Source organism: Candida jiufengensis, assembly GCF_024610255.1.
Source record: "Candida jiufengensis strain CBS 10846 chromosome Unknown scaffold3, whole genome shotgun sequence".
Classification (NCBI taxonomy): domain Eukaryota; kingdom Fungi; phylum Ascomycota; class Pichiomycetes; order Serinales; family Debaryomycetaceae; genus Lodderomyces; species Lodderomyces jiufengensis.
Window position 1 is genome coordinate 1206246 of NW_026261560.1, and position 26897 is coordinate 1233142.

Genomic DNA, 26897 nt, shown 5'->3' on the forward strand with positions numbered 1-26897 from the left:
ATTAACCTAAAAAATAGTCTACTAAAATGAAATTAAAATAAAGTCTTTTTAAGCACCAAGTTTTCTTTTTCAATTTGTGCCCTTGCTCTAGCTTGTGCTTCAGCAGCTTCTTTTTGACCTTTAGCAGCCATACTCTTACCAAATTTAATCATAACAAATGGGAAAATCAAAGTCAATACTACAATCCAAGCAACTAATATACCAAAATGTCTACCTAATGCACCTTTATAAACGTCAAAAAATACAGTTTTAGTACTTTCAAAAGCATTATATGTTGGCATTGCATACCCATATCTATAAAAATTATTTGTTAATGCCATAGCTGAAAAAGATGGTGATATATTTAAAATAATCCAACTTATCATCCAACAACTTAATAATGCTGGAATTTGAATTATTCCAACAATAACCATTATAGCAATTTCATTAGCTAATCCAACTCCAATCATAGTTAACCAAGTAATACAAAAATATACCAAGAATCCAGACCTTCCATAAGTAACAGTAAAATCAACTTGAAATGCTAATGTAATTAATCCAAAAAATATAGATAATACAGCAAATGATAAAACTGAAGTCATCCATCTATATATCAAATAATGTAATCTGTTTAATTTTGTTCTTGCTATTCTCATATGTGTGTTTGTGAAGAAATTAGCTGCAAAAAATGTTAACAAAATCATATAAATATTACCAACTTGTAATGGTGCAATTAAAATAGCTTCAGTCAGTGGAATTCGATCTACATATTCGAATGATAATGGAGTTGATACAATTTGAAGTTTGGAAGTTGAATCAATATCTATATTATTTTGAATAATTCTTGTTGTTGTATTTGGTTGTGATTTTAACCATAGTTTTTCGATTTTTTGAACTTGTGGCATTATATATGTACCCATATTCAGAAAATCTCTACCTGTTTCATAATGAACAACTACTGTATTAGCAGTAATATTATAAGTTGAATCACCATTTTGTAAAGCATTTTGATAATTATAAGTAGCTTCAGGTTTAACATAAATTGCTGCCCAATATTTTTGATGATGTACTTGTCTTAAAATTTCTTCTTCTACTGTATTTCCATATTTATTTGCATCTATTTGAAAATTTTCATAATCATATATATGCCAATCACCAATTGATTTTGCAAATTCAGTCAGTAAAATTTGTTCCATTGTATTTCCAAATATTGGTTGAATTCCATTAGTTTGTTCATCCCCAATAACAACTAAAAAATTCAAATTTTTTAAATAACTATTTCTATCATAAAATGAACCCCAATAAATTGAAAAAGCGGCCATAATTAAAGTACATAAAGCTAACATATTGATTAAAAATTTCCAAGCTATATGTCTTCTATTTTGTGCAAATTCTGGACTGAAAAATGATATATATTCTGGTGATTGAATATCTTTTTCAGGTTCTGGCATCCCATATTCTTCTGCAGTTAATTCATTATCTATATCATTATCAATGTCATTTTCTAATTGATTATCACTATCACTATTTCTATTTGAAGGTAATTGATGTTCTTGATTTTGTTCTTTTTCATTTGTTGAAGTATCTGATTCTTTTAGCGAAGTCATTGTGGATATATTTTCAAATAGATTATTATATATGCATTTAAATTAAGTAGTGAAAATAATGTAGATTTTCAATATGATGATCCTGCTACTTATTTATGTATAATATTATTTATATATATATTTGATAGAACTTATACTAAGTTCTGTAAAAAGATGTAGAATTTTAAATCAAAACAAGAATAATTAAATTCTTTTGCATCAATTAATAAAAATTATTATTATTAAGCACAAACAAATAAAATAAAATAAAAAATTTAAAGTTTTAAAACGTCTTTTTTTTTCTGTCAAAAATTGATATTAATTGAGCTACCATATACAATTCCGAAATATACGGAGATTAAACGGAGATGGGATAATTATATTACCGAAATTTATGTGTAATTTTTTTTTTTGCAATATTTATATTACCGCGCAATACAATCTTTTATTATTCATAATACATTACATATATATTACTAGTAAGTAGTAAATCTTATGTTTCAAATTTTAATTAGTTTGACATATTATATTATAATCAATTTTTAGGGCCGACTCATTTGATGATTCATGATTTATTCAAATTAATTGGACTCGACTTATTTAATTGCTTAAACTCCTTCAATTAAAATATACGAAAACTTTATCTCTCGGATTTATTCATATATTTTTTGACAACTTATATGAATATACGGACTTGTTAAAATCGCTAAATAATAATGATTTCCTATTGGATGTAAAGTTCAATTACCGATTGTAAATGGTATTTGCAATTTATTTCGATAAGTATACGGTTAACATTTTGAAACTAGAATACATTATCACTCATTATCAATTATTACACACTTCTAGATTCTCCATTAATTTTAAACTATTGATCAATTGGTAGTGAAATTTTAATTATAATTAAATCTTCAACAAAAGAAGAAAAATAAAAAAAATTAAAATTAAAAAAGCCTAAGAATAGACATAGATAAATTGATTAAATTTGAATCAAGTTATATCAATCAATCAATCAAGCAATCAATCAATCAATCAATCATTATCAATCAATTATTATCAATACTACATAAACAAACTATACATTATTCATTCACTAGTTTCATACAACTTTTTATTTCATATTATATCATTATATAATTTAATTATTCAAATTTATATTATTATTGTATTATTATTTTGTATTAATAATTTTTTTTCCCCATACTAAATTTTTATCATTAAACATTTTTTATATATCCAAGTTTCAGTTTTATTTTTCATAAGGATTTTTTTGCAGCAATTTAAATTTATACAGTTTTTTATATTATATCATTTATCATTATTTCAATTCATTCATTTTTAATTTTAAATTTATCATTTTTTCAATACTTTTATACTATAATATTCAATGACTCAAACGGCAACAACGACGACGACGACAAACAATAATACTTCAGTAGTACCGACTACTACTAATACTACTACTACCACTTCTAATTTTAGCATCCAAAAGAACGGTACATCAACTAATGTTCAATCAACAAGAGATAAATCAGGTAAAAGAATAGAATTAGAAAAACTAATAAGAGAATTTCAAAGTAAATTAGGTAAGGATTGGGAAAAATATCATGAAACTTTAAGTTTATTTTTAATTGGTAAATTATCAAGACCTGAATTAATTGATATTATAAATCCCATATTAAAACCTGAAAATTTATTTAAATATCATAATAAATTATTAATGTTAAATTTTGCAAATAGTTTAAAAAATAGTAGTTCATTAAATTTTTCAAATGAATTAGCATCATTTTGGAATAAAAAATTATCAAAAACATCAAAAAATGTTAAAAGTTCTCAATATGAAAAATTTAAACTGAATATTATGGGATTACCTATAAAAGAAAGAAGAAGAATTAAAAATATAACAAGAGATTCAGGTAAAAGAAATAAATTAAATGCTGGTATTACATTAACTAGACATACTCTTTTACCTAAAATACCAATGATTCAAGATAAAGAACAACAACAATTACAAGTAAATAATTTAGTACAATGGCAACAAGATGTATTAAATGGTATTAATGCACCAATATCAACTGAAAGTTATGAAATCCCCGATGCTGATAATCCATCAAAATTAATGTTAATGACAATGAGAGAACATGGTTTAACTGGTGGATTAAATTCAGGAGTAATGGAAGTTTTATTATTAGGTTTAAAATCTCATTTAAAAAATATAGTTGAAAGTGCAATTGATGTTGCAAAATACAGGAAAAATAAATATACAAATAATGATTATGTCCCATATGATAAACCACCAACTCAAGATTTAGAAACATCACCATCGAAGAAAAGGAAATATGAAGAAGTTGAAAATAGTAAAGATATAATTTTATCTGTTGAAGATTTAAATGATACTTTTGAAATGTTTCCATATTTAATAGAACCAAATGGTCCAAGATTAAGATTAAGTAATGTTTTATTAGAAAATGATGATTATAAAGGTAAAGATTTTAATTATACATTACCACCAAAACCTATATCATATATTACAAAAAAACCAATAGATACATCAGTTCCTAATAATTCCAACAACAATACCAATAGTAATGAGAATAATAATAATGATTCAAATAAAAAATCAGATCAATCAAATAATTCATCTGCCTCGTCACCAACTCAAGTACAACAACAACAACCATTACCTAGACCGGATGCTCATATAGGTACAAATGATGAATTGAAATGGGTATTACATGATTTAATCTCAACCATGTAAATGATCTATATAGATATGCTATTTAGTTTGAATTTCAATTCAATGATTTTAATGCATTTAAAATATCTTGGTTTTGTAGTTCTGAAATTATTAGTTTCTTACTCTTAATTGAGATCCATTGAATTAATTGATCTAATGAGGATCCTATCTTGAAATTGTTCGATGCTAATTTGTTTAGTATACTGATTTGAGAATTAGCATCTAGTTGACTTGTATCTAATACCACCAATTTACTTTCGAATGATTTACTATTTCTTGTTCCATTAATTGTAAGTATATGAATTACCAAACCAGTGGATTCTATACCATTAATAATCAGTTCAAATTGAGTTATGTCATCAATAATCATCCTTTGACTACTAAATAGTGAATCTTTTGGTAAACTTGAGTTAGTCAATAAGTCATTAGTTTCATTAATACATTGATACTCTAATTTAATATTTTGGTGAACTAAACCTTGTAAAGATTGTAAGATTATTGATTTACCTGATATAAACTGAGTAAGTATAGATACATTTATACCTTTGAAAACATTAGCAACAAATAATAAAAATTCATCAATTATAAAAGATGAAGGAGTATCATATTTGAAAATTTTAGTGATTTTATCTATTGGTTCTTCTTGATTTGAAATTCCATAAATTCTAATTTTATTTTCATAATCCATTATTGAATTTTCTAAAATTCTTCTATGTTCATCATGTTTTTGAATTTTTGAATGTAGGTTTTGATATTCTGATTGGATTTCATCGTATTCTTTTTGTTCTAGGTTTGATTGCTGGGACTTGATATTGAGTTCTTGATCTAATTGATTTATATTTATTATCATATTATTTTTGACTTCATGGAAATTTGTCATCGACTGTTCTATTGTTGTGATTTGTTGTTTTGTTGATTCTATTTTGGAGTTGTATACGTCTAGGTCATCTAATTCCTTTTGAAATGAGTTGTTTAAGGAATCAAATTCAACTTGTTTTTGATGTAGTATTTCATCACTCTTTGTAAGTTCTTCTTTTAAACTTATTACTTTCTTCTCATAATCATTCTTGATACAAGTAGTTTCAACTTCAATTTCCTCATTTACTTTGAACTGCTTTTTTTGAACCTCTAAACTTAAATCATTTTCCAATTTTTCTAAAGATTCAAATTTTGTAATTAATCCAAAATAATCAAAATTTTTAACTTCATTTAATTCATTTAACATTTCAAATTCAATTTCTTTAAATTGATTATCTAATTTTGATTGATTTTCTTTTAATTTAATTTCTATAAGTTTTTCTTCATTTTCAACTGATTTTATAATTTCTTCACTAAAATAATCAAATTGTGCTTGAAAATTTATAAATTCTGAATTTATATCTGATACTTTTTTTTGATAATTTCTATGAATTTGACGTAATTTATTTAATTCAATATCGTAATGATCTATTTGTTCTTGCTTTTTCGAGATTTCTTCAGTTATGTTATATATTGTATTTTGTAATTCTGTTGTAAAATTTGGATGTTGGTATGATGATACTTGGTATGAAGTTGATGGTGGCGGTTTTCTTGCTAATCTTTGTTGCATTGATAAAATTCTTGATTGGAAACTTTCTTGTTGTTGTGGAGGTTGTGGGATTTTGGTTTCGAAATTTGTTGATGTTGGTATACTAACTATTTCGAAACCTAATGATGATCTTCTATTAGGTGGTGATCTATTCATTTTATTTGGTGATTTTTCTTGTAGTGGGGTTAGTAGTTCATGTGATTCCATCTTATATATTTTTCTTAGGAGAATTTCGGGTTCTTTTTATATCATTTATGTAATAATCGGTTTTATAATTGTTTCAATTTGAAACAAATGATTAACTATAGACTGTATAAATTTGGAATTATAATATTTATAAATAATGCATTGAATGTTTACAATTAATTTAGTACACAAAATCAAAATGATAATAATAATAATAATAATAATAATAATAATACACAAAATCTATGGTACTTTATAATCTAATAAATTTTATACATACATTTAATTTACAAAGAATAATCATTAACCAAAGAAATGATTTATTCATCCTTTTTAGTTTCTTCTTTAACATCGGTAACAGCTGGTATAGCATCAATCTCACTTGGTTTAACTTTAACAGCAGCAACTTCATTAACTTCTACAACTTCTTTATCAACCAATAAACCTTTTCCAAAATACCACAATAACCAAAATACAATCCAATGAGATTCATCTAATGCAAATATAATGTATTTATTTCTTAAAGCTTCAACCAAGTAATTGTTTAAGACATTTGCATAATTTGTGGTGTTTGGATAATTATAGAATAATTGTGGTGATAATGCTGCACTGATTAATGACCAAGCAAATAACCAAACGATTACTACTAATGAATAAGATTTTCTTGCTGTTGGATTTATTTGCTTGAGTTTTTTCAAAGTTGAACGGATTGATAATGAATAAACTAAAACTTTAACAAAATTTGAAATTGCAAACAATAAAGCAACTGGTCCACTAAATGTATTAATTTTATATTTTAATGTAATTTTTTCAATTTGATTTAATGCGTCAAATCCAGAAGCTCCTAATATTCCCTTAACAACATTATACCCTTGATGATTAATTTCAATAGAGTTGATATTAGTTTTTAAATCAAAATATCTTAATGCAAATGATGGTAATACAATCAACAATGAGAAAAACAAAATCTTTTTAACATTTTGATCACGATAATTTCCATAAGTTAATCCATATCCCATTAAAAACATCATTGTGAAAATATCATCTAATCCCTTTACAACATATTCTGCGTATTTTAAAACTGGTTCATTTAAAAATGTAAAAAAAGCCGATGTTGCATATACTGAAACTTTAGCCAATTGTACCAAAGTAGCAGCTTTATAAATAATTGGAGGATTTGATCCAAAATTGAATAATCTTGCTAAAAATAAAGAAACTACTATATTTATACCTGACCACCATAAATCATCATATCTTTCATAATATCCATCTTCTGCAACTTCCACTTTGTATTCATAAGATGATGTCTTTGGGGTATATATACACCAAGTTCCCGGTTCAACATTATACCTCAAAGGAACTTTATTTAATTCATCTTTGAAAGCATGAACTGAATTGGGTGAGTCAAATACAAATTCTCCATACTCTATATATTCATCAACTTTAGCATCAGTAGTCAAAAAGTCAAAATTAGGTAACTCTTTGAGTAAGTTTCTATGTTTGTAGTCAAATACCACTATTGGAAGTGATTCTTGACCTATTGTTTTTGTAATTTCAATCGTTGTTGGTGATGTGATTGTTAAACATGCTGCGTTTGATGATGTACCTAAATAAAACTCTCTACCTTGACATAAAGATGCAATTGAAGTCAACAGTACGATTAGTTTTCCAATCATGTTTGATTTTGTATAAATTGAGTTGCTAATTTTGGTGGAAATGTGAATGATGTAAACATTGAAAATTTAAACATTTCTGAATTAATGGCGTAAATATTTGGTAGCATTAAGGGGAATTATTGCTTAGCTCCACGTAATACTAAATGTCATTAGAGATATAATATTTCATTTAAAATTAAAATAATACTTCTTTAGTCAAAAGAATTATTATATTTTGAGGGTTAATTAAAATAACATTAATATAACTAGTATTATTTATTACTCTATAACTTTTTTATCTAAATCTATTTTACTTTTTCTCAATTGAACTTTCATCAATATTATCAACTTCTATAAATGCAGTTGTACCCTTTATATCATCTCTTTGAACAAATATAAATATCAAAGAACAAATAAAACCTAAACCAGCAATACCAGTAGCAAAATAAAGTGCTGCTCTGTAACTTAACAACAAATTTTGATTATGTTTAAAAGTCTCAATTTCAACACATGTAGACATTCCCAAAAACAAACTTACTGAATAATTAACAATTGTAGACACTAATGAACCTGCCATTCCTTTTTCTTCTAATACGTCCATTAAGATTATAGTAGCTGAGGGGAATGACATATCCATCGCTCCAGATAAAATGAACATCTGCCCCATTGTCATCCTATAAAATGATTGTTCTATTGGAGTAACAGATAACATTATACAGCCAATCATAAAACACAATGATGAAAATGAAATAATAAATGAAGGTTTAGTATGAGATATAACAAATGAAACTAATAATGATGCAATTATACCTAGTACTAAAAAGGGAATATACGTTAATCCACCTTCAATAGGACTATATTTTCTTAAATTTAATATAATATTCCAATAATAAAATTGCCATGCACCAAATGACCCCCATCCAAATGACATACATGCTAAAACAAGCCCTATTTTAATATTGAAAATTGATTTGGGCAATAACGGATAATTAGCAAATTTTATCTCATAAATAAAGAACCCAATGATTGTAAATACTGATATAACTAATAATACTATGATATATGCTTTACCCCACCCAACCACTGGACCTTGTGTCCATACAAAATTCAATAGTATTAATCCAACAAGTCCAAGGATACAACCAGGTATATCTATCTTCTCCAAAGTACTACCTTCTTGTTGATCACTAACAAAATGCGGTATGTAAAACACAGATAAAACCAATAAAATAGAACAAAATATAGCTAATAACCAAAAAATCCAAGGCCACCACCAAGTTTGAGCAACAACACCAGCCATTAATGCTCCAAGACAAGCTCCAGTTGGACCGTTAGCTCCAACACATCCAAATACAAAATTTTTTCTACCACCATTCAGATATATGTGACCTAAAATACCTAAACCAGTAGGTAAAATTAATGCAAATCCAATACCTTGAAATGCTCTACATATAATGAAAAATATAATTGAATTTGTATAATATGAACAACCAGCTATAATCGACCATATAATAATCCAAATCCAACCTATGACAAATACTTTCTTCAATCCAAATAAATCTGCAATTCTACCACTAACTAAAATAAAACTCCCCACAGTTAATGCATAACCACCCATAAACCAAGTTGCTAAAGATGATGAGTCTGAGTTCTTGAAATCTTTTAGGATGATATTCATAGTACTCAAACACATAGTTATCCCAGCTTGTGTCAAGAATTGTGCAAGACATACTAACGTCACAACTATTAATTCATGAAAACTTGATTTGAAAATTTTAGGTCTTTCATCGAAATTTAATAGACCCATCTCTTTCTTTCTCCTTTTGTTATAAATGTTGTATCAAAGAAAGCATCAAATTTTGACTCATGAACTATCTTTTAGTGAAGAAAAAAGTCATCTTTAATTCTTATGGTATTTTAACTTCATTTTATAATTCAGCTATTGTATTAAAAAGTGTTTTAAATAATTTCTTTTTTGCGCTTTACGGCAATTTCCATTCGTAAATTTATATATTGTAGTAAAGATGTAATATAAGATAAGATAAATCTCTACATCAATATTGAAAAATTCTTGATAAAGTAGTCTTTAGGTTCTGCTTTCGAAGTTCTGATCTCATTCGTCAATTCGAATGCATTTTGATATAATTTAAGATTAATCATTTAACTGAATAAATTACTTAGCTGGAACAATTACATAAGATTTTTTCTAAAAATTTGTTTACAAATTCATGCAAATTATTATGCATTAATTATTACTTATTCTATACATTTCTAAAATTTCACCAACACTAAACAAAAATAGGCAACGACTTCAAAAACGAATCAGTCTCTTCAATAAATCTCCCATTATTAATCTTCCCATATTGTTCATTATCTCTCATATTTTCAACATTATTTTGATTTTTTGAATTTTCATCATCTTCAATAACTTTAAATTCAATTGGCAGTAAAGGATTTTCAACAACATACCGCAAAAATAAATTCAGATAAATGTACCATAATTCATTTTGTAAATTTGTTACGGTTGTGTCTGTTACTATAATGAATTTAAATTTAGTTAATGATTCCCAAAAATGGATTTTAACTGTTCCTATTGTGAATGTTTTTAATTCGTTTGGTTGTTCATTTGAGTCGGGATGGGGAGATGCTAGTTTTGATGAAATTTGATTTAGCGAGTATATTATACCAAATAATAGTTTGGAGTTGTTGCCATAGTTATTTTTATTGATTGAACCTTGTTGATTTGATGAAGTTGAACTTAATGATGTTGATGAGTTTGATGAGGGTAATTGTTGCAGTTGTTGCGGTTGCAGTATAAATTCTCTAATGTATATACAATTACAATGGCGATCAAAGATATTGAATGAATATATTGTCATTGAATGATTTGGTGATTAAGATCTGTTTCTGTTGTTTCAAAAATTGAGAATTGATAGTTCTGAAAAAATGTCTGTCGTAACTTACGCAGTTAAATATACGAAACATGTACAATAAGAATTTCACATTAAATATCAATTAGTTTACTACACTTTCTCGAATTACTCATTACTTTTAATTGAAAATAAATTAATTATTTAAAAACTATTTATCTATATCTTTGTAAATATTTATTTGTCTCCTTTAAATTCATTTTGAACCAAATATTCCTCTACCAATTTTTCCAAATATTATAATACCACAAAAGAAAAATGATCCAATCCATAACCACAATGCTATAATATCATCAGAAGTTTTTGAATATTGATTTATAAATTGATAATTTTGAGTATAAATACTAACACAAGCAATTGATGAAACTAACAATGAAGATAAAAATCCTGAAATTGTACCATCTAATAATAACCATAATCCTGGATTAATTAATGACCAAATAATTGAAACTTGTAAAAAACTACTCCATTCTATTTTTCTTATTGCATAACTTATACCTAAAAATGTAATACATGATCTAATTAAATCATTAAAGAAATTAGATTGATTTGATGATGATGACGATGATGATGATTGATTTTGAGGATTTGATGATAATAATCTTTTTGTTAAAAATCTTGGCAATATTCTATCAAAAATTGGATGTAATGAAGCCATTAATAAACCTTGTAAAGTTAATGCAAAAATATTATCAAAAACTTTTAAAAATTCATCATCAATATTTATGTAATTACCAATTTTAAATTTTGATACAAATGCATAAAGAAATACATGAGTTATAGTTAATGGAAAATTAACCAATTGATTTTCATTAAAATGATTATAGTTTATATGTTTAATAATTTCATTATAAATATATGCTGAACTTGATAAAATCATTAATTTTGCAGGTAATGGTATATAATAATTTGAATCACTTGTATTAGAAATACTTGGTGATAATAATGAATCATTTGTATCTGATTTTTTTAAAATTTCTAAATCCAAGTCTGATGTATCATCAATATCTTTATTTAAATTAACATATGAATCATTTTTATATATTCCAAATAATTCTGGTTTTGTTAAATTTAAAATTGAATCAGTTTTTTCTATTTTACCTTTTATTGGAGTTGATGCACCTGAATTTATTGGTGAATCATTCATACTTTTTAAATTAGTATTTGATAATGCAATTTTTCTAAGATCGGACATTATGGATAGTATTTATATTGTTTTGATTTTTTTCAAAATTTAAAGTTTATATAAATAATAATAATATAAATAATGATGTATAATTTAAATATATATAATCGTGTTATTAATAATATATTTGTTTGTTGTAAGTTTGTTGATAGCAATTGTTTATAAGTTTACACTATGTTAAGATCTAAGCTTTATAATTAAAAGAATGAATTGATAATATAATGTAATAGATTTTAATTGATAGATTAATGAATTAAAGAAAGAATATTAAGGAAGTTATAAAATAAAATGAAGACTCGTAATTTTAAATTTCTCTCACTCACTAACTTACTCATTTCTTGTAATACTAATATTATTATTTTTTTGCTAACAAAACTTATGATCTTCATATAAAATTTATTTATTTTTTTATTATTATAGAGATCTAAGAAAAATGAAATAGTTTTCAAAGAAATTAATATTCGTAGTAGTAAGAGATTATATAAAAATTCTTCATAATCAATAATAGAGTATATATAGTTGAGAGATTGGTAAACTTTAAAGTACTTTCTGAGTCTATATTAGTAAATTTATCGCAGAGCAGTAACGTCTAACCCCCACAATCTAATTTAAGAATGGACTGTGAACTATTTAAACTTTTTAAATCTAAAAAAATTGGTCCCTCTGTGTTATATTCTTTTATCAATGCATAAAAAGAATAAGGGGTTAAAAGGATATGAAATTCCAGTATATTAGTTTATTAATTTATTAATTTACTAACAATCAAAATTTATGGACCGTCTACGAGCTACCAAATAGCCTAGTGTAGTTAATTTTTTTAATGTCTGTGTCTCAAAATCAAAAACAAGAACAAAAGAAAATTAATCTGAAACATTTGATTACTTATACTTATATTTCAAATTTATTTACAACCAACTTATAAAAAGTAATCATATACAATGTCAAACAATGGTAGACTACCGAGCAATAATGATATAGAAGATGGTGACACTAATGCTAGTTTAATTGATCCAGAATTAGTAGGAGAAAGTGATACAAGTCATAGAATAATAGCAGATCAAACTAAAGAAGAGAATAATAATAACGACGAAGATGATGATAAATTAGATAAAGCAATTAATGAATTAGAATTGGAGAATTTTGCAATGGACGAGGATGGGATGGATATAGATACCAACAAAGACGAAAATTATATATTCACCAATTCAGATGATGATTTAGATGATGATTTTTTACAATTTTCAGATGCAGAAGAAGATGATTATGATGAAGATTATGATTTTAAAGATGCATTGAAAAGTGCAAGTAATTTTAAAGTTCGTAATAGAAGAGAAAAATTATCTACTGCTAATAAAGGATATTATAGAAAAAAAATGACGAGAGAAAGTAACAGAGATTTAGATCCAGTAGTCAGACAAAATTTATCAGAAGCTAATGAAGCATTTGTTAGAGGTGATTTACAAGTTGCTTTGCAATTATATAAAGAAGTTATTAAGGGAGATGCAAGAAATTTTAGTGCATATAAAGCATTAGGTGAAATTTATAAAAATATGGGTAGATTAAATGAATGTTGTAGTTCTTGGTTATTAGCTGCTAATTTACATCCTTGGGATACTGAATTTTGGGGTCAAGTTGCTGAATTATCTGCTGAATTGGACCATATTGACCAAGCTATATATTGTTATTCAAGAGCTATAACACCAGATATCAATAAAAGTGCAAATTATATTTTGGAAAGAGCACTATTATATAAAGATAAAAAATCATACGGTAAATCATTAGATGGATTTCAAAAATTACGTCAAATATGGCCTAAAAATTCAACAATTGTCAAATATTTAGCTGGTGTCTATGTTGATCAAAAAAGATTGAACGATGCAATAAATCTATATATGAGGATATTGGATAGTAATATTCTACCTGATCCAAGTTCAGATGAAGTATATCCAGATTTTGGCTGGCCAGAATTAAATATTTTATTGGAATTACATATGCAACATCGTTCATTTAAAATGGGTATTAAAGTTTTAAAATTAGCTGCAAGATGGATTCAAGGAAGGATGACTGAAAACAACGACTTATGGGATGAAGATAAAGATGATGAATTTGATGCTGATAAAAGATTCAATAACAAATTAAAATTGAACCCGGATGATAGAGAGTTATTCAATACAAAACCATATGAATTACCAATTGATATTAGATTCAAATTGGGATTATTAAGATTGGGATTAGATCAAAAAGATGAAGCATTACAGCATTTCAATTATTTGTTGATCGGTGATCAAGATGAAATTGCCGATTTGTTTTATGAAGCCGGTAGAAATCTAGCAGAATCTGGTTATTTTGAAGAAGCTACTACTTATCTAGAAAAAGCACTGGCTTCTCCAGATATGGTTGAAACTGATTTAGTTGGTTATTTGGGTAAATGTTACTTTGAGATTGGTGATTACGAAGGGGCAGAACATGCTTATTCTCAATTATTAAATTATGATCCTAAAAATGTTGATTATAAATTAGCTTTAGCTGAGACTTTATATCATTTAGGAGATGATATACAAGCTAAATGTTTAATTAACGAAATTAAAAGATCAAAAGAAAAAATTGGTCGAGAGGAAGATATTGATGAAAAAGAAGATTTCCGAAAGATGTCAATTATTAAAAATAAAGTTAGGAAAACCTCAAAACGAGCCAAACTCAGTGAACATGAAAAACAAGAAATTGAAGCAAATGCTACAGCAAAAGTATTGGAAAAATATCGTCGTATGGAAAAATTACAAGAAGCTGTTAATGAGGGTGATAGAGTAGCTATATCAGCATGGATTCAATTAGCTTCACAATTGATTGAAATGTTTATTAGTGTTAAAAGTTTCTTCCCAAAAGATAAATCCAAGAGATTTAAAGGTATTATCCGGTATCGTTCAAATACTCAAATGAATCTTGATGACAAGTTAGCAAGAGCTTACAATTTATTAGAGGGTATTAATGAAGAACAACCATATACAAAACAAACATTGGTTTCCAAAACAGATTATAGAGGAATAAATTATAATCAATGGTTTGACATTTTTGCTCAATTTGCATTAGTTCAATCAATTTATGAAAATAATCCAGCTTATGCCACTGATATAATAGATATTGCATTAGCAACAAATCTATTCGCTCATGATAAAGCCAAAGAAGCAGTTTTAAGATTATTAACTTTGTCATTTGTATATCCACAACCAAGATCATCAGATGTAGCATTTCACCAAGTAAGAGTGTTTTTATTAAATAATCAATTTTCACCTTTTATGTGTCAGTTTTTCTTAGCTTTTTGTTCATTGATAACAGAATTTGGAGTTTCTGCTCATTATAATCATCAAAAATTTTTCCTTCGTCAATTAAAATCTTATGATTCTTGTTACAAAAATGAAGTAATTACTGGAAGGTCAAATATTACTGCAGATTTAACTAATGTTAAATTAGGTCCTGCTCATCTTGATTTAGTTTATATTTATTCAGTTTTATTATCGATGAACAAGAGTTATACATCAGTTGCTTTTTATATATATAGAGCATATGAATCATTTAGCAAAGATCCAATGGTTTGTTTAATATTAGCATTAGCTCACGTTCATAGATCAATGCAAAGATTAAGTTCAAATAGAAATGCTCAATTACTTCAAGGTATAAGTATATTTTTAGAATATAGAGAAAACAGATTAAAAACTAATTCAAGTCCTTATGAAAAACAAGAGGTTGATTATAATTTTGGTAGATTGTTTCATATGATAGGTTTAACATCATTAGCTATTGAATATTACAAGAAAGTCTTGCTGATTCTGGAGAATAATTTGGATGAAAATGATGATTATGATTTGAAATGGGAAGCTGCTTATAGCTTACAATTGATTTATACCATTAATGGAAGTGCAGAATTAGCTAATGAAATAATTGAAAAGTATTTAGTTATATAACGAGATGAAGATTATAAAATAATAATGATTAATGAATTTTAAAAATGGTTGTAAAAATTTCGTGATTTTTTGGTAGCCTTACAAACTGAAACAAATTTTGTAATATTACTTTTACAACTTGTATACTAAAATTACATCGATAAGTACTACCCTCAATTTTAATCAATATGGTCAGAATAAAACACAGATACATTTTATTTGAAATACTTTATCCACCAACCCCCAAAAACGCGTCACAACAAGAATTAGAAGAATATATCGAATCGGAAACAAATGTTCTTTTAACATTACATAAATCATCACCACAAAACATAAATTACAAAACAATACTACACGCAATACGAAAATCACTACACGAACATTACGGGGATGTAGGATCAGGATCTGCGGGGATGCTTATGACAATAAAATATTTTTCAAACAAAACTTCAACTGGAATAATACGATGTGGTAGATCACAATTTGAAACTATTATTGGAGCAATGAGTATGATTAATTGTATTGATGGTGTTGATTTAGTAATGAGTTGTATTCATGTTAGTGGGACTATTAAGAAATGTGAAGAGTTTAGTATTTTAAATACTAAAAAATTGATGGGGAAAATGGGGAAAGTTAAAGATAATGATATTAATGTGTTTTTGAAAGAGATTGGTGGATTAAATGAAGATAAAGAAGAGGAAGAAGTAATAGCAGTTGATGAAGAAGTAAAATAAGAACAAGAGAGTAGTCCAATTCATGAGTCATATATTTGTCTATTTTAACACTGTAATTTAATTTGTATCTACGTCAAGGAGTTTATGCAAATACAACTTATATAATCTATCAATAGCAGATCTACCATGCAACATCAATTCATATTCAGGCATATGAGCCAATACAATAGTCATCTCATTATTAGATAAAGTAGTTACATCAATAACAAAATCAAATGTTAATCCTGCATTTGCCCCAAAATACATTTCTTTAAATTTATATTCGTCATTGGAGTCTGAAACTATACCTAAATTTGATATTGTTAATGTTGGAGTTACACCTATTTTGCCAATTCTACCATTTAAGAAATCCCAAAGTTGTCTAAATTGAATCATTCCTATAACTTTAAAATATGTTTTGTTTTTAATATCTTGATTAAGTTGGTAATTGAAATCTTTCATTGATTGAAGAGGATCTTTAATTGGTGGTAAGTATAAGTCATTCCCGCATACCATTGATCCATATCTGAAATTTTTTATATCATCATTATAATATCTTCTTCCATTGATTGCTACGTACGAATTAGTACTGAATTTCTTGTTTGGGTAAAGTGATTTGAATATTGTTTCTTGTAACGATTCAAGGAAAAGCACGTCTAAATAAGCAGTCACTGTTATGCCATTGGATTTACAAAAATTTGATATTTTTGTCATTTGGTCTGAATTGATTTTTAATAATTTGTATTTGGATTTTAACGTCCTATCAAGTGACGTTGGTTTTGCATATAATGGTGGATCTCGTTTATAAAGCCAAGATGATAATGATGAATATCCTGGCACGAATTTTGTTAAATAATGGTTTATCATATTTGTATAAGTTGGAACATATAAATCAGTCAATACTTCAGTGGCTGGCCAAATTTCGGGAGGTAAATATTCAAAATCTTTTTCATAATCAAATAAGATGTCTATCACGTTTTTATCATCTTTCACTAACGACAACTCTTTCGTTAAATCTTTCTGAAATTGTGCACCTGACAAACCATCAAATTGAGAATGATCAAAAAGTACAGAAATTAACTGTTCACCATTATTTTCTTCCCATACAATTATTTTCCATAGCGGTTTTTCAACATTCATTTTAATTACGAAACTATCCATATATTCAAGGCAATTCTCATCAAATACATCTATTTTCTTATACTCTACCACATCATTAAATTTAATCTCCTTTACATATCTAACGACCCAATTATGATAATTGTGTAGTTTACTATTGGTATGCAGTGTTTTGAGAAAATTATGACAGAACCAACTATTTTTCAAAATTAAAGATCTTAAAGCAATTGACAAATGAGATGTTGTTACATTCTTACTATACTTTGCTGAGTTATTGAAATTACTGTAAAATTTTCCATCGTTTCTACAGATATATGATCTTTCATTAAATTCTGGTTTCCGAATATGTTGAGGTTTTATCACCATTTTTTTTTAACTTTTTGATAACAAGATCTGACTAAAAAAGCCGCTAAAGTTGAATTTGGATGCGAAAATTCATTTATTTAAATACTATGATATCTTATCAAGCCTTTTCATTATTATTTTGTTGTGGTGAAAAATATTATTTGAGAACGTTATTATTTTATGAATTGTGGGGACCGAAACCCTTTTTGAGTAAAATTAGTCGTGCTACTTTATCTTACCTATGATTTTATCTTGTATGTTAGTTAGATCTTAAAACTATTATTTCAGGTTCTATTTGAGATCTCAATCATTAGATTATCTATTAAAAATTACAGAATATTGATCAAACAGCTTCATTTTGTTAGCTCTTTCTTTCATATAAAGCTAAATTAATTTATATGTGTTTGTTACTCTAAACTGAACTAATACTTTGTTTTTTACATATATAAATGCTATTGTCCTTGTAAGCGCATATTTTTATTCAACTTAATTTGTGCAAGATCAAGATCTGAATAAATATACTGTACAATTATAAATGTTCAAATAAACAAATATTCAGTTCCACTAAAGCATTAAAGTATAGCAATATGGTTGACTATTCAGTTTATTTGGTTACTGACTCAACCATGATCCCGGAGTCTTCTACCTTTTTGAAACAAGTAGAGGCTGCTATTAACAATGGGGTAACAATTGTCCAATTACGTGAAAAAACATTATCCACTAGAGATTTTATAAAGAGGGCAGAGGAAGTACATAAATTGACCAAAGCTAAGCGTATACCCTTAATAATTAATGATAGAGTCGATGTTGCATTAGCAATAGATGCTGAAGGAGTTCACGTAGGTCAAGATGATATGCCTGCAGCTACTGTTCGAAATATGATTGGATCTGAAAAGATCTTAGGTGTTACTTGTTCAAATACAAAAGAAGTTCAAGAAGTGGTGGAGCAAGGGATAGCCGATTATGTTGGGTTAGGGACTGTTTTTGCTACAAATACTAAGAAAGATGTTACAAACCCAGAGGGTGTTGGACCAATTGGAATAAGAAAAATGTTACATGAACTCAAAAAATCAAAAAGTCCCATTCATTCGGTGGCTATTGGTGGAATTAATCGATCAAATGCTGCAAGAGTAAAAACGTTATGTAGTGTCGAAGATAAAGCAATAGATGGTGTAGCTATCGTTTCATGTATTATGGCTAGCGAAGATGCGGGAAAATCCACTGTTGAATTATGTGAACAGCTAAGTACTAAACCAGCATGGGCTCATACTGAAATTTATAAAGATGTGTTACCATTATCTGCAAGCATTAATCGTATGGTGAAACTGCAACCATTGGTACATCACATAACAAATAATGTTGTTAAAAATTTTAGTGCAAATGTAACGTTAGCAATTGGTGCTTCACCAGTAATGTCAGAGTTACCTCAAGAATTCAAAGAATTTGTTACAAATGTTCCAAACATTGCCTTAGTTGTGAATTTGGGGACTCCAAATGATGAATTAATGAAAGTGTTTACAACTGCTATTGAAGTATATAATGAAGCGGGAAAACCAATTGTATTTGATCCAGTTGCATGTGGTGCTTCTGAAGCAAGATTTGAAGCTTGTAAAAAATTGCTAAATAAAGGTCATGTGTCAGTCATCAAAGGTAATGTGGGTGAGATTATGAGTATTTGGAAGTTGACTTCTGCCTGTAATGATGAAAATAAAAATGAAAATCATATGAGAGGCGTTGATTCAACTGCTAAAATTGATGAAAATACATTGTTCAAGTGTGCTAAAGAAATTGCTGATGAATTTTTATCCGTTGTTGTTATAACTGGCCCTAAAAATTACATAATATCCAACGATGGTAGATCAACTACTATAGAAGGTGGAAGTAAACTAATGGGGAACATCACTGGAACCGGATGCTCATTAGGTAGTACAATTGCATCATTTTTGGCCGTTGAAGCTGCTGAAGCTAGTTTAGGAGTTGGAGATTTGTATGCAGCAACTGTTGATGCTGTAAATGTTTATAATACAGCTGGAAAAAACGCTGCTGCCAAAACAAATACTCCAGGATCTTTTATGATTAAATTTTTAGATGAATTATATACTTTAACTCATAAATGAAAATTAAATTAAATTTTTGGCAACTAAAATTCTTATCTTTGTAGTACAAAATCAAATATAATTATAAATAAATTTTATAGACACAATAAAATATTCATTCTTATATCAATTACTTATCACACATAAACTTTTTATAAGTTTGATCTGATTTCATGGTGCAGAAGGGGAGGGGCAAGTACCCTATAAAAAAGCCAAATAGACCATCACCAGTGGCTAATGTTTCAAAGATAGGTTCATTAATGAGATATAATACAAGAGATTACGCGAACCAATTATTACATGACGTGGTTAAAGCAGTAGCACCAATAATTCATGAATACAATTTTAAAGTAGGGATATTAAGTGAAATGTTTCCTAAAAAGGCGAATCTACTAGGTTTGAATGTTAATAAAGGCCAAAAGATTTTATTAAGATTACGATATCATCACAAGGAAGATGAATTCCTACCAATGTGTGATATTATTGGAACTTTTTTACATGAGCTAACACATAATATTCATGGAGCTCATGATAAAAAATTTTATGACTTTTTAGGGGAATTAAAAGACAAATATGATAAAATCAATTACGGACATAATAGTAGTTCAGGTTATAGATGTGAAGAAAATAAATTGGGTTTTGGTATGTTAAGAGCTAGAATAGTTGATGTAAGAGCTAGAAGAATATCACAATTAGATAAAGTAAAATTTAAAAATGAAACAAAAGTATTGGGACTGAGTTCTAAAGTTACTAAACCTGTCAGAGATCCACGTCAAGCCAGATTAGAAGCAGCAATGAGAAGATTAGAAGATTCGAAAAGATGTGGTGTTGAAGATAGGGAAAGTTCAGAAATTCCAAATGATGATGAACTCGAGATTATAGAAATAATTGAAGAAGAAGACGAGTATGATAAGAAACTAGAACAAAATCATAGTCCACTACCGCCAAATGAAGATGAAGACGATATTGAAATAATAGAAGTTGTTGAGAAAAAAATTAAAACTAACGATGACCAAGATATAATTGTAATTTCCTAGACGTAATAGAAGATTTGTATACTTATATTTTATAGCTTAATGATTAATGAATGATTATGATTTATGATGATGATTTTTTAAAAAATGTGTTGCAAATACAAAAAGGTTGCAAAATCGATTTTTTTCTTTTCAATTACGTATTGTTAAATATATTCAAATTTTCATTGATTTACTACATTGATACAACCAAAAAGTATGCTACTATGGCAATCAACAGCTAGTATAATATTATCAATTTGTTTTCTAGCGTCAACCGCCTTTACTTCATCAGTAGACGATTCATTATCAATTAATATAAAAGCACAATGGAAGAAAATTGATTTCATATCAAGTTTAATTGAAAGTATATCAGGATTTACTGAAAGTTTATACATTCCAACGATAGAACTACTATTCCAGCAAGATGAAATTGATATTGATTTCACTTCAGATGAGCAAATCTATGAATCAGTCATCAATAATTTAAACTTAGACCAATCATCAAAAGATTTTATAAACTTTAATTTGGTTAATAAAATATACAGTCCAAGAATAGTTTCACATTATGAACACTACCAAGATGTAATGGCAAAGATTGATTTGAGCAAGCGATGTTCAAAAGACTCATTTGGTGACAACGTAAAGACCAAAAATGGTCTAGTGCCTACTTGGGTTTTATACAATGATAAAATTTACTGTTCTGTAAATGATTTATTTGCTTTGCAAACTGATATTAAAAATGAAAATATAAAACCATTCGATAGAGTTGTTGGAAAAAACTCAAAATCACCAGTACTTATACTATATGGAGATCCAATTGCTGATCAAACAAGAGATTTTATCAAATTATTAATTGAGGAAGCCAACAGTGGTAAAATTAGATTTGTTTGGAGATATGTGCCACTGGGTAATAGGTATGATGATACTTTATCAGGTTATTCAGCTGATATTAAAGTAATAGAATCAAAAGATAATCCACCTTTGGAAATTACTTATAACTTGAATAAAGATTTTCAGAGAGTTAAGGAATCCACAATTTTATATAGCATTGGAGAAAACTTGAATGATATCGGACTGAAATTAACTGCTTTTATACTATCAAATAGTATCAGGTTACCCAAATACGACTTGCTAAAAATAATCATTAATGATCTCCCGAAATTTATGCCATATATCAATCAATTAACCAATCAAATTAACCTTCATAAAGTCAAATCCAAAGTGGCAAGCAATGAGCAAGCTGGATTATCTAGTGATTCCAATGGTATTTACATCAATGGATCACCAATCAACCCACTAGAATTGGACGTATATAAGCTCACCAATAAAATTCAAGAGGAATACAAAATCATCCAAGACTTGGTAAAATTGGGATTCAACACTATACAATCAAAGCTCTTAATATCTAAATTTGCCTTATTGTCAGCTGTTAAACAGAATCAATATAGAAATGGTAACACTATAATGGGTAATAATGATAACAGATTCAAAATATATGCAGAAGAATTCGATAAAAGTACTCCTCAAAAAGGAGGTGTTTTATTTGCAAATAATATTGAATTAAATGATAACTACCAAAGTTACACAACTGAACGACAAAATGCATATTTGGGACCAGAATCATATAAATTAAAGCCTAATCAGATTCCACCACTCAAAGAGAATGTTCACGATTTAATATTTGCAATAAATTTGGGTGATAAACAACAATTAAAAGTGTTTTTTACATTCTCAAAATTGATTTTAGATACTGGTATTCCACAGCAAATTGGTATATTACCACTCATTGGAGATGATCCATTAGACACTGAATTGGCAAATAGATTTTATTACATTGCCTCTTTGCTGGACACAAAAGAGGCATTGGCATTAATTTACAAGTACATGGAAACAAAGAATTCTGATGAAGTACAAGATTTATTAGATAAAATAGAATTTTCAAAAGATTTTAAAGCTGAGTTCTCTGCAATTCCTGATAAGTACTCCATTGATAGACCATCAGCAATTATCAATGGTGTTATTCAAGACATTTCATCATCCAATTGGCAGTTAGCTATGAGTAAACAAATAGCTCAAGATATATCTTTGATAAAAACTTATTTAAGACAAGGACCAGTTGATGGTAAATTAAAAGACGCCATTTTGTACAAAAATGCTAAATCTGAACGTAACTTAAGAGTGCTTCCATTAGATCCTGCAGATTTAATCTATAAGGCAGTAGATCAAGAATTAATGGATCATTCAATTGCTTTTAAAAAAATCGACAAATTGTTAGATTCACTGGCTTCATTTTGGTTGATGTCTGATTTTACTAAACCTGAAAATTTTCAACAACTCATCTACCTTTTAAAGTTTATGAAAAAAAATTCAATACTGATCAGAGTAGTTAATACAGGAAATACTAAAGATTTTGAAAATTTACAAAAGTCATTTAGATTAAATTCGTTAGCAAATGCAGATATAGACAAAATTATCGACAACTTACAACATGCATCTTTGTCAACCGAGCAAAATCAGTTACTTGTTCAAATACTAGAGTCCAAACAACTACCCACACATCATTCATACTTATTAATAAATTCGAGATATTTGAGATTGGATCCAACTATTTTAGACTCTGAAGCTTTAGGTCAACTATTTGAATATGAACTAAATCAAAGATTGAAATTAGTCAAAGATATTGTTCATACTTATCCAGATGAATTCAATCAAGAATTGGAAGAATACAATAACATTATGTCAGGCTTGGATATTTTAGATTGGTTTGATTTAATAACAAGCGTCATTACGAAGTCGTTTCATACTGATAATAAATTGTATTTAGCTGATGTAAATAGATTTGATTTTGGATCATTGGACTTTTCAAACCTGATTGATATTAAAAAATACGATACTTCCAATGCTGTTGATGTATTGCTAATAATCGATCCATTAATGGAGTATTCACAAAAATTAGTCAATATTGTAAATTCAATCAAAGACTTTTCGTTTGTCAACATAAGAATTTTATTGCAACCAAAAACTGAATATACAGTGGACGAAATTCCAAATAGGTTTTATCGTGGTGAATTTCCAGACTCAAAACCTGTATTTACTCAAAAAGGGATATGGAATCAAACATACAAAGTTGATTTCAACAACTTACCTTCAACCACATATTCACTCAATATTGATGAGCCCAACAGCTGGATCTTAAGTGCTAAATCTTGTCCATCAAATTTGGATCTTAGCAAGTTTAGTTGGTCAAGAGATGCATCAATTTCATTTGAATTATCTAATTTGGTTGTTGAAGGTTATGCTAGAGACATTAACTCTGGCAAAACTCCAAAGAATTTAGAGCTCAAATTGTCAAATGATAATTATTCTGACGATACTTTGGTTATGTCTGCATTAGATTATTTTCAATTACATGCAAAATCAGGTATATTCTCATTAAGTACTACATCAGATCATGCTTTATTATCCGCATCAACGAATAGATATGAGTCAAACACGAAGGAATTACCAGAAATAAAAGTACCCGTGTTTTCATTAGAGGGTGCAACTGTAAATGTAAGAGTCACTAACAAAGAATCATCTACAATTGACAAAACAAAATCCGCACATGCAGATATTAATATATTCACAATTGCAGGTGGTCATCAATATGAAAAATTGACTAGTATCATGATAGCCTCAGTGAGAGAACATAATCCCAAAAAACTGATAAAGTTTTGGATATTGAATAATTTTATATCATCTCATTTCAGATCATTAATTCCTATATTGGCTAAGAAATATAATGTTGAAATAGAATTAATCACTTATAAATGGCCAAAATTTTTGAGACAACAATCTACAAGACAAAGAGAAATTTGGGGTTATAAGATTTTATTTTTGGATGTATTGTTTCCACAAGATCTTGATAGGATAATATTCATTGATGCTGATCAGATTTGCCGTACAGATTTAACTCCATTAATTGAAATGGATTTAGAAGGAGCGCCTTATGCATTTACACCAATGTGCGATTCAAATACTGAAATGGATGGTTTTAGATTTTGGAAACTGGGATATTGGTCGGATGTTTTACAAGATGATTTAAAATATCATATTAGTGCATTATATGTTGTTGATTTACAAAAATTTAAATCTATGAATGCTGGTGATCGGTTAAGATCCCATTATCAAAAATTATCAAGTGATCCCAACTCATTAAGTAATTTAGATCAAGATTTGCCTAATAATTTACAAAGATCAATAAAGATTAAAAGTTTGGATCAGAATTGGTTATGGTGTGAAACATGGTGTTCTCATGACAGTTTAAAAGAAGCTAAAATGATTGATTTATGCAATAATCCGTTAACTTTTGAAAATAAATTAGAGACAGCTAAGAGATTAATTCCTGAATGGGTAAATTACGAAACGGAGATAAATAAATTGATAGATAAAATTGAAGACCCCGAGGATGAAGTTTACGAAGATATAGATATTGATGAGCCTGAAATCGACAAGGAAGATGACGAAGATTCAGATTATCATGATGAATTGTAATTTATATATTTTAATACACTAAAAAGTACTATTTAAGAAAATAATTGAACTCTCGTCCGTTCATATTTTGCAGCCGTTCAGTTTGTTAAACAAAAATAAAACCGTTTGATATTATTACACAAAACCTGAAATTTTTCAAACTTGAAATAAATCATACGAACAATAATTTAAATTATATGACTTGATTAAGCATAATTTGTACTATTTAAGATATAATTTTACTTAAAGAACAATTGATCAATTTTAATTGAAGCAACAATTATCAACTACTTTAATTCACTTATTCACTTTTTCAATTTATTTCGAATCTTGCATCAAATACAACCGTAATTAAAAATGGTAGGTCCAGATCAAATACATGATAGCTCTTTGCCAATGAGAGATAGAATGGAAGCTTTAATTCGTTTGAAGCAACAAGAAATTACTCAAGCTATTGCAAATCTTGACACAGTTACATTTCATACAGATTCATGGACAAGAGGAGATAAGGGAGGAGGTGGATCATCAATGGTTTTACAAAATGGTACAACATTTGAAAAAGGCGGTGTGAATATTTCAATAGTTCATGGGAAATTACCACCACAAGCGATTGAAAGAATGAAAAATGATCACTCAAATTTAAAAGGTACTGCAAAAGATGGTAGTATTGATTTTTTTGCATGTGGTTTATCATTAGTTATCCATCCTCATAATCCTCATGCTCCAACTACTCATGCTAATTATAGATATTTTGAAACTACCGATCCAGAAACTGGTGATTTACAAACTTGGTGGTTTGGTGGTGGTGCTGATTTAACTCCTTCTTATTTGTATGAAGAAGATGCTAAACTTTTCCATCAAAAACATAAAGATGCTTTGGATAAATTTGATCCTGAGCTATTTCCAAAATTTAAAAAATGGTGTGACGAATATTTTCTTATAAAGCATAGAGGTGAAACAAGAGGTGTTGGTGGTATATTTTTTGATGATTTTGATTCAAAACCAGCTGATGAGATTTTGAAAATTGTTGAAAGTTGTTTTGATGCTTTTATTCCTGCTTATTGTCCATTAGTTGCTAAAAGAAAAGATACTCCATTCACTCCAGAACAAAAACATTGGCAACAAATAAGAAGAGGTAGATATGTTGAATTTAACTTAGTTTTGGATAGAGGTACTCAATTTGGTTTACATACTCCTGGCTCAAGAGTTGAGAGTATATTAATGTCATTACCTGCAACTGCTGCTTGGGTTTATGATCATCATCCAGAAGCTGGTTCCGAAGAGGAAAAGTTGGTTCAAGTTTTGAAAAACCCGGTTGACTGGGTTTAATGT

General features: G+C 27.8%; 14 protein-coding genes across 14 annotated transcripts; 7 read left to right on the plus strand and 7 right to left on the minus strand. All coding sequences in view use genetic code 12, as the record gives it.

Annotated features, from left to right (window-relative positions):
- Window positions 1-32: 32 nt before the first annotated feature.
- KGF54_002995 (uncharacterized protein) lies at window positions 33-1586 on the minus strand (the record flags this gene model as incomplete). The annotated part of the gene is made up of 1 exon (XM_051763534.1): window positions 33-1586. The coding sequence occupies one exon, from the start codon at window positions 1584-1586 to the stop codon at window positions 33-35; it is 1554 nt and encodes a 517-aa protein (XP_051620365.1).
- A 1366-nt stretch (window positions 1587-2952) lies between these two features.
- Window positions 2953-4323, plus strand: KGF54_002996 (uncharacterized protein; the record flags this gene model as incomplete). The annotated part of the gene is made up of 1 exon (XM_051763535.1): window positions 2953-4323. One exon carries the CDS (start codon window positions 2953-2955, stop codon window positions 4321-4323), a length of 1371 nt encoding a protein of 456 aa, XP_051620366.1.
- A 34-nt stretch (window positions 4324-4357) lies between these two features.
- Window positions 4358-6076, minus strand: USO5 (Uso5p; the record flags this gene model as incomplete). The annotated part of the gene is made up of 1 exon (XM_051763536.1): window positions 4358-6076. One exon carries the CDS (start codon window positions 6074-6076, stop codon window positions 4358-4360), a length of 1719 nt encoding a protein of 572 aa, XP_051620367.1.
- Window positions 6077-6375: 299 nt separating this feature from the next.
- On the minus strand, window positions 6376-7731 carry KGF54_002998 (uncharacterized protein; the record flags this gene model as incomplete). Its single annotated transcript, XM_051763537.1, has 1 exon — window positions 6376-7731. The coding sequence occupies one exon, from the start codon at window positions 7729-7731 to the stop codon at window positions 6376-6378; it is 1356 nt and encodes a 451-aa protein (XP_051620368.1).
- Window positions 7732-8020: 289 nt separating this feature from the next.
- On the minus strand, window positions 8021-9517 carry KGF54_002999 (uncharacterized protein; the record flags this gene model as incomplete). Its single annotated transcript, XM_051763538.1, has 1 exon — window positions 8021-9517. The coding sequence occupies one exon, from the start codon at window positions 9515-9517 to the stop codon at window positions 8021-8023; it is 1497 nt and encodes a 498-aa protein (XP_051620369.1).
- Window positions 9518-9998: 481 nt separating this feature from the next.
- KGF54_003000 (TRAPP subunit) lies at window positions 9999-10589 on the minus strand (the record flags this gene model as incomplete). The annotated part of the gene is made up of 1 exon (XM_051763542.1): window positions 9999-10589. One exon carries the CDS (start codon window positions 10587-10589, stop codon window positions 9999-10001), a length of 591 nt encoding a protein of 196 aa, XP_051620370.1.
- Window positions 10590-10836: 247 nt separating this feature from the next.
- Window positions 10837-11835, minus strand: KGF54_003001 (uncharacterized protein; the record flags this gene model as incomplete). Its single annotated transcript, XM_051763543.1, has 1 exon — window positions 10837-11835. One exon carries the CDS (start codon window positions 11833-11835, stop codon window positions 10837-10839), a length of 999 nt encoding a protein of 332 aa, XP_051620371.1.
- Window positions 11836-12764: 929 nt separating this feature from the next.
- On the plus strand, window positions 12765-15785 carry TFC4 (transcription factor TFIIIC subunit; the record flags this gene model as incomplete). The annotated part of the gene is made up of 1 exon (XM_051763544.1): window positions 12765-15785. The coding sequence occupies one exon, from the start codon at window positions 12765-12767 to the stop codon at window positions 15783-15785; it is 3021 nt and encodes a 1006-aa protein (XP_051620372.1).
- Window positions 15786-15952: 167 nt separating this feature from the next.
- KGF54_003003 (RNA-binding protein) lies at window positions 15953-16498 on the plus strand (the record flags this gene model as incomplete). The annotated part of the gene is made up of 1 exon (XM_051763545.1): window positions 15953-16498. The coding sequence occupies one exon, from the start codon at window positions 15953-15955 to the stop codon at window positions 16496-16498; it is 546 nt and encodes a 181-aa protein (XP_051620373.1).
- A 57-nt stretch (window positions 16499-16555) lies between these two features.
- On the minus strand, window positions 16556-17962 carry KGF54_003004 (alcohol O-acetyltransferase; the record flags this gene model as incomplete). The annotated part of the gene is made up of 1 exon (XM_051763546.1): window positions 16556-17962. One exon carries the CDS (start codon window positions 17960-17962, stop codon window positions 16556-16558), a length of 1407 nt encoding a protein of 468 aa, XP_051620374.1.
- A 566-nt stretch (window positions 17963-18528) lies between these two features.
- Window positions 18529-20058, plus strand: THI6 (bifunctional hydroxyethylthiazole kinase/thiamine-phosphate diphosphorylase; the record flags this gene model as incomplete). The annotated part of the gene is made up of 1 exon (XM_051763547.1): window positions 18529-20058. One exon carries the CDS (start codon window positions 18529-18531, stop codon window positions 20056-20058), a length of 1530 nt encoding a protein of 509 aa, XP_051620375.1.
- A 152-nt stretch (window positions 20059-20210) lies between these two features.
- KGF54_003006 (metalloendopeptidase) lies at window positions 20211-21074 on the plus strand (the record flags this gene model as incomplete). The annotated part of the gene is made up of 1 exon (XM_051763548.1): window positions 20211-21074. The coding sequence occupies one exon, from the start codon at window positions 20211-20213 to the stop codon at window positions 21072-21074; it is 864 nt and encodes a 287-aa protein (XP_051620376.1).
- A 195-nt stretch (window positions 21075-21269) lies between these two features.
- KRE5 (Kre5p) lies at window positions 21270-25586 on the plus strand (the record flags this gene model as incomplete). Its single annotated transcript, XM_051763549.1, has 1 exon — window positions 21270-25586. The coding sequence occupies one exon, from the start codon at window positions 21270-21272 to the stop codon at window positions 25584-25586; it is 4317 nt and encodes a 1438-aa protein (XP_051620377.1).
- Window positions 25587-25922: 336 nt separating this feature from the next.
- Window positions 25923-26894, plus strand: HEM13 (coproporphyrinogen oxidase; the record flags this gene model as incomplete). The annotated part of the gene is made up of 1 exon (XM_051763550.1): window positions 25923-26894. The coding sequence occupies one exon, from the start codon at window positions 25923-25925 to the stop codon at window positions 26892-26894; it is 972 nt and encodes a 323-aa protein (XP_051620378.1).
- Window positions 26895-26897: the final 3 nt, after the last annotated feature.